Source organism: Castanea sativa, chromosome 7 (assembly GCF_040712315.1).
Source record: "Castanea sativa cultivar Marrone di Chiusa Pesio chromosome 7, ASM4071231v1".
Classification (NCBI taxonomy): Eukaryota; Viridiplantae; Streptophyta; class Magnoliopsida; order Fagales; family Fagaceae; genus Castanea; species Castanea sativa.
In genome coordinates, this window is record NC_134019.1 from 6,291,401 (window position 1) to 6,302,444 (window position 11,044).

General features: G+C 34.2%; 1 protein-coding gene across 1 annotated transcript; it reads right to left on the bottom strand.

Moving 5' to 3' along the window:
• Positions 1 to 9,292: 9,292 nt before the first annotated feature.
• LOC142643899 (uncharacterized) lies at positions 9,293 to 10,787 on the bottom strand. The gene is made up of 2 exons (XM_075818618.1): positions 10,140 to 10,787; positions 9,293 to 10,045 (listed from the first exon to the last, which is right to left on the bottom strand). Exons 1-2 carry the CDS (start codon positions 10,785 to 10,787, stop codon positions 9,293 to 9,295), a joined length of 1,401 nt encoding a protein of 466 aa, XP_075674733.1.
• Between the last annotated feature and the right edge of the window lie 257 nt (positions 10,788 to 11,044).

The following is an 11,044-nucleotide window of genomic DNA, read 5'->3' on the forward strand; positions in this document are numbered from 1 at the left end:
AAGCCAAATCTTCCATGGGTTAACCAATTTCTATAGAAGGTTCATCATGAACTTCCAACACTATTGCAGCACCGCTCACGGATTGGCTGAAGTTGTTTGCCTTTGAGTGGAATGAAGCCGCGCAACAAAGTTTTGATGCTTTACAGAGTGCCTTGTCTGTTTTTCCTTTTCTGCAAATACCTGACTTTCAGAAAGTGTTTGAGCTGGACTGTGATGCCTCTAGTGTGGCCTGTGTGGGCGATGGTTGTGTACTCAGCCATAAAGGTAAGCCAATTGCCTTATTAAATGTAGCAAAGATGAAGTACTACATATATGACCAGGAGTTATACAACAATTCAATGGACTTTTAAGCCCTAGCCGACCTATACCATTATATATGAAGTTAGTGTGGGGCAATACTTCAATGTAGCGAAAGAGTTAGATGCATAGGAGAAGTGGTTCTACAAGCTTTTGTGCAAATAAAATAGTGTTCTTTATTCATTGCGAGAGAGAACTATTTAGGGTTTAGGTATTGTGAGAGTACTTGTATGCTATTATTATAATCTCCATATTTTATTGTGGACATAGACATTGCTAGATTAGGTAAATTCTCTATATCTAATTTTTCTCTTTACTTTAATTTTGCATAGACAGTTTACTTTTCACAACATATATAAGAGAAAAGAATAAAATTGGTCATTGGGTACTAACCTGCAAATTTCCCAAAAAAATATAAGAACAGGAACAAGCGCGTGATAGAAATATAAGCCGAAAAGAAGTTATCCCATAGATATGGACTTGTCTTGAGGTTTTGACCAAGCAAACTGAAAAATGGCACAACTATAATTTATGAGATGCTGATCTTAAAAATCATAATTGCCAGGCATAAAGTATGAATCTACACAATTTTAGGGAAAATTGGTAATTTAATAGAATATGCGAAGATGTGTACTTTTTATTTTATTTTATTTTGATATAGGCATAGAGATTTGAACCTTAAATATCTTTGTTAGAAATACCAAAAGGTGAACATCTATACTTAGGATTTCTAAAAAAGGAAATAGGATCAAGACCACAAATTTATGGCCTTTGAAACATGTAGGACCTTCAAGGCTTCAACCCTCTTACACAAAGTGTGGTAGTAAATTAAGGTCAAGTCCCCCAAATTTTAGTCCATGAGATTCCAGCTCTTGAAGTTTGAAGTGTTTACTTTAGTTCCTTAGATGATGTGAACAATCTCAAAATTGGTACATCATCATTACATGAGACACAATAGGAATTACAGGCAATCACGTTAACTTTACTTGGGGCCAAAAGTGATCACTTTTATAAAGGACTAAAATCGCTCTTAAACTAAAGTGTAAGAACCAACAATATACTTTGGTGTATGTAAATTTAAAAAGAATGTAACTAAGATCACACACCCCAAAAGAAGGGGAATTAAGATGTAGTGTTTGTTTGTTTGTTTATTTATTTTTAAAGTAGGGATAAGATGTAGTTTACACCCTCTTCAGTTTGGATTTATTTCTAAATCGGTTCTTTAACTTTCAAAATTTGCAACTTACACCCTAGACTAACAGATGTTGGCAGCATGATTGAGTTTGTTATGATACTAAAGAATGTACAGGGGTGGTGCTAGCTAGGGGTGTTCACCAAACCGCAAAAATTGCACTAAAACCGCCTGTAAAATGGCATAACCGCATCATACTGCAAGTAACAATGCACCACACCACACCACATGATGCTGTGCAGTTTGCGTTTTATAATAAGAAAACCACACAAACTGCACCGCACCCTATCTATATATTAATACATTTATTTTTCTAACATTAAATATATTATTAATAGTTTAATAACCCTAGTTTTCAAACAAAAAAAAAATTATAATAATCCTAGCAAGTTTTGATTAGGAAAGTCAGCCCAAAATAAAGAAAAACTAGCTCTATAGTTTAAAACTTGGCCCAAAACAAAGGGAAAAAATAGTTTTTGGCTAGACAGGAAAAACCCAAATTTGAAAAATATACTAGCTTTAAACGGCATCTTAAACACCGTATTGTACATGTGACTACAAAAATAAAGTGCGATGTAGTTATGGTTTTAATTGAATTCTAAATTGCACTTTATCGCACCAGATCACACATGTTACCACAAAAATGAGGTGCGGTGCAGTTATGATTTTTGCTAAACTGCACCACAAAGTACGGTGCTAAAAATAGCCCAAAACCGCACCACATTGCACCACAAGCACCCCTAGTGCTAGCTGCTAGGTAGTGTCCAGGGGTTCAAATGAACCCCTGAATTAGCCCCCCTAAAAAAAATTATTTTTTTACCTTCTAAAATAAAAATTCGAACACTTTGAACCTCAATTATTTTTTTAACAATATCTTGACTTTTTTAAACACAAGAAAAAGCCCAAAAATAAACTAATTTGATCTAAAATCTTTGGAAAAAAAAAATAATGATCCCAACAACAAAAGTAATTTAAGAATAGCTTGAAATAGCTTAATATGAAATAACAGAGTCTAATTTGTAAGCAAACCTCAGATTTTGAATGCCCCACCAGAAACCGTAAAATATTTTCCCTAGAGCCTGTCTGGACTCCACCACACCAGATTGAAGGGCTTCTAAATGATTTCCAAATTTATATTGTGCATCTTGTAGCGTGTGAATTATTGACACTGGTCAACCCCTTGACACTTTCCTTCGAAAAATATTAAGACCACAAAAATTACATAATTGTATCCACAAGGCACACCTACTGTACTCTTATAGCTGTGAATTATTGACAATGGTCAACCCCTTGACTCTTTCCTTAGAAAAATATTAAGACCACAAAAATTACATAATTTTGTCCACAACTCTCACATTGTCGAGTTGTTAGTGATGGAAAAAGTGGTGAATTTATGTGAGTACACGCCTCCTCCATGTGATAAGTTGTAGCAAAACTCGTGTAATTTGTTTGTGATCCTATCATTTTTTATATCTTTAATATTGTCTTCCTCGCATGACTAGCTTGAGGCCTAGGCCCCGTATTTAATATTTATACAAACAAAAAGCTAAATTGCAAACTACACTCCTAAAATTTGGGGGTATTTGAATTATACATCTTGACATTTTAGAATTTGGATTTTATACTCTAAAGTTTAGGGGTATTTGGATTTTTTTCTCCAAATTTTGGCGGTGTTCGGATTTTACATCCTGAAGTTTCAAAATTTTATTTTTACCCCTAAAATTTGGGGGTGTTTGGATTTTACCCCTTGAAGTTCTATTCTTTTTGCATCAGCAACCCCTCAGTCCATATTTTTTGTTAGGTGTCACATAAACTCTCCACGCTTGTTTAGTTCATCCAATAAAATGATACTACGCCATTTTTGTTATGTCATGCCATTTTTAATTATTTGATTTTATTTAGGGTACAAAAATGATGCAACATCATTTTATAGGATAAAATAAACATGCATAACATGTTTATGTGGCACTTAATGAAAAATATTGACAGATGGGCTACTGATGTAAACGGAATAGAACTTCAGGGGGTAAAATCCGAATTTTGAAATTTTAGGGTATAAAATCCAAACAACCCCAAACTTTAGGGGATGAAATCCTAATTATGAATTTTCAAGGTGTAGAATTTAAACACCCCCAAACTTTAACCAGTAAAATCCAAATTCTGAAACTTTAAAGTGTAGAATCCAAACACCCCAAACTTCAAGTGGTAAAATCCAAATTCTGAAACTTCAAAGTGTAGAATCCAAGCATTCCTAAACTTTAGGGGGATAAAATCAAAATTTAAAACTCTAGGGTGTAAAATCCAATCATCCCTAAACTTTAGGGGTGTAGTTTGTAATTTAGCCAAAATAAAAAAGGCTAAAGTGCAAATTACACCTCTCAAACTTGGGGGTATTTTGAAAAATAACCCTATCGTTTCAAATTTTGGATTTTGATACCTAACGTTAGGTACAACTTTGAGCATTAGTCCATTCATTTACTTTTTGCGTTAAGTGACACATAAATTTGGCACGTGTTGAGTTGATTCAATAAAATAATCCAACATTAATTTCTAACCAAAAAATACTAATTAAACAAGAGCATGTTTAAATTTAAAACCTAAAATCAAACCCAGTTGATTCATTATGTCATATCATTTTTTTTTTTTTTTGGTTTATTTTATACAAATTACGTATACCTATCTCAATAGAAATTGTTAGACCAAGAAGCAATGCAACATTGCTACATACAAATTTAATTGGTAAAAGGGATCCCAAAAAAATCTTTTTAGTTGTTTAGAAAATGTAAGTGAAGCAAAATATATATATTTTTTGGTTAATTTTTTTTCTACAACAAGAAGTTTAAAATATGTATCCCTTAGAGAGAAACAGAGTGTGAATTCATAAGAAGTAAATTTAACCTGAAAAACTCTCAAGTAGGGAACATTTTACAAGGCATGCCGAGCAAGAGAGACCAGGATTCAGAGATGCAAAGAGTTTGAAATTGGCTTTGTTTACAGGAATTTAAAAGTGCCCTGAGCTATTTAAGACCTATTATAAGCTGACACATCATACTATCAAGTACACAAAGTACGGCCAATTTCAAAGCACCACGTACTGCTACTAGGTTCAGCTATCGCTATTCAGAAACCAATAGAGATTTACCAAGTGTCATTGAAATAAAATCATAAAAAGCATGCAAAAAAACCTATCACACATCAGCGCATGTAAGCACATAGGCCACACATCGACGCATGTAAGCAATGAAATAAGTAATCCAATCAATTGCTGACATGTGTCACCTTGAAAATTAAGACATTTTGGCCAATCAAATGATGCCATGTGTCTTGGAGAAAAAGTCTTAAAGCTCCTCCAATTAGGCTGTGACACGTGTCACCAATCAAACTTTGCCACGTGTTGCTCACCCACCCATAAACTCCTATAAATAGAAGCCTTCCTAAGGCATTTGGACACGCCAAGACATCTAGAGCACAAGTAGCATCAAAGAAGATTTAGAAGCACTCAGAAGCACAGAAGCTCCGTAGGAATCAAGCCTCAAAGCCTTCAAGAACATCAAAAACTTCAACCCCAAAATTGAAGAACATTCGAAACAGAATCATCGAAAACATAATTTAGCACAATCAAGAATTTAAAGTAATGACCTCTCATATCCCAGGGATTTAACTTGGAGCTCTTTTTACTTGCCTTATTTGATTGAACCCTAGAATTAAGCAAAGACTAACTAAAAGGGAAGGAAAATAAAAGGAAAATATTTACAAAAGATTAAATATTTTTGGTGTTTTAGGTTTCATAAATAAAATAAAAAACAATGACAAAAAATAATTAATCATAAAAAGAAAATAAAGGGAAAACTATACAACAGTTATTACAATTAAGGGAAAAAAAAGGGGAAAGAATGTCAGAATCTGGGTTTTGTCCAAAAATGCGTACATAATGTGTCATTATCTTGGAATAAGTAACTGGGCTTCAACCAGATTTCCAGATTCATATTATTTCTAGAAAATGAAATTAAAACATAAGTAAACAACATGTTATCTTTTAAATTATCATACATCATGTATTATATTAATAGCAAAATATTGAAAGGAATAAAAAAAAAACATAACACAGTATACCAAGCATTATATTAATAACAAAACATATAAACAAATAAAAAATAACATAAAACTATACATCACGCATCATATTTGTAAGGGCAAGAAAATTTTTAAAGGCCCACGGTCCACCAAGAACAATGGCTGACCCAATTCATCTATGGCCCAAAAAAAAAAATTTGTAGAGAGGGAACAACACAACAAAGTAATGGCCCGGTCTAAGGGTCAGACCAGAAAGAAAATGGCAAAATCTGTATATTAAGTAAAACCAATCCCTTAATACAAGCCCTCCAGAGGACACTACAACAAAATGTATTTTTAGTGACGAAAAAATTCGTCACTAAAAGTTCAATTTTTCGTTACTAAGAACCTTTAGTGACGAAATTGGACTTTTAGTGACAAAACTCATTCGTCGCTGAAACCCTGTCACTAAAAGTCCTGGTGACAAAAAATTTCATCACTAAAAGTCCGATTTGATTTATAAAAATAAAAAAATAAAAAAAAACTTTTAGAGACGAAAACATTTCGTCACTAAAACTTATTTTCTGTTTTTATTTTTTTGATGGCTTTGATATTAACCTATAACCTGTTATTACATTACTAAAACCTCACATTTGAATAATACATTTATTTCAACAACACATTTATAAAAAAAATCCATACATTCCATAAGTAAAAAATAAAACAAGTATTTAATTCAAACTCCTTCCATATAATAATTGTTTGCAACATATACAATAACTCAAGATATTTTCTAATAATACAAAAAATGTAACATAATATAATTAGAACTAACGGAAGATGTCCTCATATGTCTTCAAGTAATGCCAAAAGTAAATCTCCTAAAAGCCACCAATAAGAAATATGCACAAATATAAAAACAATACTACATTAAAATCGTAAAGTAAAAACATTTATTATGTTATAAGAAACATTTCTAATAATGTATTAAGAGTAGTCACACCATGTAATATGGGTTAATTGTTAAAAGAAAGTACTAACCAAAAAATGTTTTAACTTGAAGTTGAACCACCCCCATAGGTAAGAGCGTCATCATAACTATTCCTCCTTAAAAAGTTAAGAATATTCTTTTGGACCTCTTCTTGCTTAGCTCGTGTCTCTTGGTCCCTAGCTCGCTCCTCTTGGTCCCTAGTCTGCGCCTCTGCACTAGAAGATCTTTGGATGGGAGAATTTGCTTCAGGAGGTGTTTCCGTAGATTGGACCACCGGGATAGATGCCTCACCTCGCGAGCGTGTAAGTCGTCCTAGTGCCATCTGTAACTAACAAACATTCATATAATGGAACAACAAAGTCATTACAAGTAATGAAACAATAACATTATTATCATCTATTGTATCCTATGGAACATCTATTGTACCTTATGAATTACAAAATTAGATGACTCATCATCATTGTCATCGTCACCAATAGGTGGTACATAATCATCATCTATCACAACACTAGCTCTACTTCTTTTCCCTTTTGCACAATTGGACTGAGCAGTATCTTTTAGAGAAGTTGAGATGTGCTTCATTCCCAAAGCATCAATTCTCTCTTGGTTTTGTTTAATTTTATCCAATCTTGCCATTTCATACCTCGGTATGTTATGAGTGTATTTGGCCTTTTTGGGCATTTTTTGAAACTATGTATTGATGCCATCAAGTTCAAGATAAGTACAAAAACATCTCAATAACAATTACTACTAACTTTACATATTATAGTCTACACCATTATCCATATTAAGCAATTTACAAGTACAAAATTTGAACACGATTACTACTAACTCAACACAACAAATGACCACATCAATATCCATATCAAGTTCAAGATAAGTACAAAACAATTGCAACTTAGACAAACATAAAACTTTAAAATAAGCACACAACATTTAAGACAATTGTTATGAACTCTACATATCATAATCCATATCAAGATCAACATTAGGTATGTCATGCTCTTCATTTTGATTAGCATCTCTTGAAGTTCCACCTTCAAAAACAACTTCAGTTTCAACATCACCCATACAATAGTCAATAATATTGTCCTCAACATTGATAGAGACAACATCAACAATCGTTTCTTGTTGGAATATGTCACTATCTTCTGTATTATCATTGGATTCTCCACCCCCGACTTCTGGGACATCAAACACTCCCCTATGTTGGATGGATTGCACAATTTTCCAAGGTTCACCCAATTTGGTATCTTGAAGGTAAAAAACTTGTCTCACTTGACTAGGAAATATAAAAGGGTCATTTTCATACCATCGACTTGTAACATCAGTGCTTGTGCAGTGTGCATCGATTCTTATCGTTCTCCTTCGACCATTGGTACCAATATTGTACCATTCACACTGGAATAAAACAACTTTATGGCGAAACACATACTCCAATTCCCAAATTTTGCACACATGACCATAGAAGTCGTGCATTTCTCCCTCATGGTCCCCTTCGGTACATACACCACTGTTTTGGGTTACACGACGATTGTCTAGGTCCTTTGTATTTAATTTTACACCATTGACCATACAAACTGTGTACTCCTTCACATGCGGCTTAGGACCATTTGCTAATGACCATAACTCTTTAGTAGCTTCTAGTGACTCGTTAACTTTCAATCTATTCATCTATAATGACATACAACAAATGACATTAATTAGTAATAAGTAATGACGAAACTATTTAAATGTTTAATTTTTATTAGTGTGTGATAAAATTTCAAATGTCTTACACGTTCTCTGAACCACTTGGGAAATTCTTGTCGTTGGATTTGAGTTATGGCTTCTCCAGTAGGATTATGCAATGTACTTTTGTGTTCACTGTTAAAAATAAGGTGATTTATTTTTAGCTAAGCATTGCAAATAATATTCAAAACTTGATCAAACAATACATGCATATGAAATCACATACTTTAAATAAGGATCTAGCTCAAGACTATTGTACAATAAGTACCAATGAGCAGCATCAAGCAATGCATGAGACAAGTTGTCATCATTCTGCCTATTACTTGTAGGTCAGGCAGTTTGTGAAAAAACTATCAATCCTTCACTAGATTCACCAAAATCTTCATTTCTTTCTCTTCGATTATGCACAGTTTCGATCTCATCAATATACAAAGACCAGTTGTTAATACATTCTTTGAGAATGTAAGCTTCTACAATCGAACATTTTAGTCGAGCTCGGTTCGAAATGTATCTTTTCAATTTTTCAAGGTACCTACAAGGAAAAACTTCACACATTATGTGATTTTATACCACATGGGAAAGATACAATTGATGGATGCATTAAAGAGTCTAATTACCTTTCAATTGGGTACACCGACCGATATTGTACCGGGCCTCCTAGAATTGTTTCTCGAGGCAAGTGAACAACAAAGTGGACCATAACATCAAAGAATTCTGGAGGAAAGAACCTCTTAAGCTTGCATAGTATAAGAACTATACGTTCTTCTAGTTTCTCCAATTCACTCCGCTTTAGGGTCCTTAAGCATAAGTCTTGAAAGAAGCTGTCCAACTCAAACATTACAATACTAATATCTTTATGTGCAAACCCTCACAACCCAATTGGAAGAATTTGTTGTAGTAGCACATGACAATCGTGACTTTTCAAACCAGATAATCTACCATTTTTTGCATTCACTGACCTTGATATGCTGGCTACATAGCCATCCGAATACTTGACTAATTTCAAAAAGTCATAGAAACCATCCCTTTCATTTGGGCTTAATGAAAAAAAAAGCCCAAGGCTTTTCATATGATCCATTAGGACATTGTTTCAAATGCAACGTGTGCCTAAAGTTCATATTTTGCAAGTCTATCCGTGCCTTGTCAGTATCCTTGTTTCTCCCCTCAATGCCCAATAAAGTACCATAAGTACTCTCACTAATGTTCTTCTCCACATGCATGACATCAATGTTGTGCTTAAGTTTCTTATTCTTCCAGTATGGAACCTTATACAAAATACTTACCTTTGACCAATTTGACTCCCCAATGAGTTGTCTCTTCTTATTACTTGGATGTTTTCCTAAAATTATATTTGGCATTGTATCTAACTGCTCTTGTATCTTTCCCACTTGTAACTCTAAAGATCTCTTTCGTTTCTTCGATAAACCATTATGCAACCGACTATGTCTCCAACGATGTTCCATAGGCAAATAAACACAATGGTTAATGAATCCAATTTTACTTTCCAAAGCTTCTGAATATGGTTCATCGTTGCAAGTGTAACAAGAATGATCACCCTTCGTCCTCCACCCAGACATGTTACCAAATCCAAGATAGTCATGTATTGTCCACAACAAAGTTCCACGCATCTGAAAATGCCCTTTCCTATAAGCATCATAAGTTTCTACACCTTCTTCCAACAACTTCTTCAACTCATCAACCAATGGTTTCAAGTAACAATCAATCTCATTTCCTGGTTGATAGGGACCAGGAATAAGTAAGGACAACATAAAATATGGCTCCTTCATAACCAGCCAAGGTGGTAGGTTATAGGGGATAAGTATGACAGGCCACATACTATAGTTGTTATTCATATTCCCAAAATGGTGACCTTACATTGCGAGGTTCGAGAGAAAAATCAGGATGTTGCAAATCAAACTCCTTCCACTCCTCACTATCAGCCAGATGCCTCATTATCCCGTTATCCACTCGTTTGCCTATATACCATTTCATGTCCTTAGCTCTTTGGCCTAACATGTACAATCTCCTCAGTCTCGATGTCAACGGGAAGTAACGCAATACCTTATGAGGAATCTTCTTACCTTGGGCACGTGTATCCTTGTACCTAGGTATCTCACACACTAGACATTTACCAAGGTTTTCATTTTCCTTCCAAAATAGTTCATAATCATTTTTGCATGCATCTATATGCTTATATGACATGCCCAAGTCACGTAATATCTTCTTTACTTCATAAGTTGACCTTGGAACCAAGTTATCTTTCGGTAAAACCTTTGTCAGCAATTCTAGCATCATATCCAGTCCCTTATTACTCAAGTTGGTCATTATCTTTACATTCAACATATCAATAACAAACTTCAAGATACTATAATCAGTGCAACCCAGATACAACTCATGCTTTGCATCTTCCTCAAGTTTGTCAAAATGACGCACCTCTTCATCTTCGATTGCATTTCTTGGTTCCCCTCTAATTTGGTCACCTACCAAGGCATCAATACCATCCATATGATCACCATTCGACATTTCATTATCATGAATGTTCTCATTCAATACAGGAGGTTCTCCATGATTATACCAATTAATGTAAGATTACATAATCCCACGACAAAGCAAATGGATACGCACAATTTGAGGAGATTGTCGATAGCAATTCACACAGTGAATACACGGGCACAGAATATTACCACTCAAGTCCACAACCAATCTTGCAAAATTAATAAATGTATTGACCCCTTCAATATATGGACGACTTAATCTGCCATCAGGTGTCTTAGCCATTG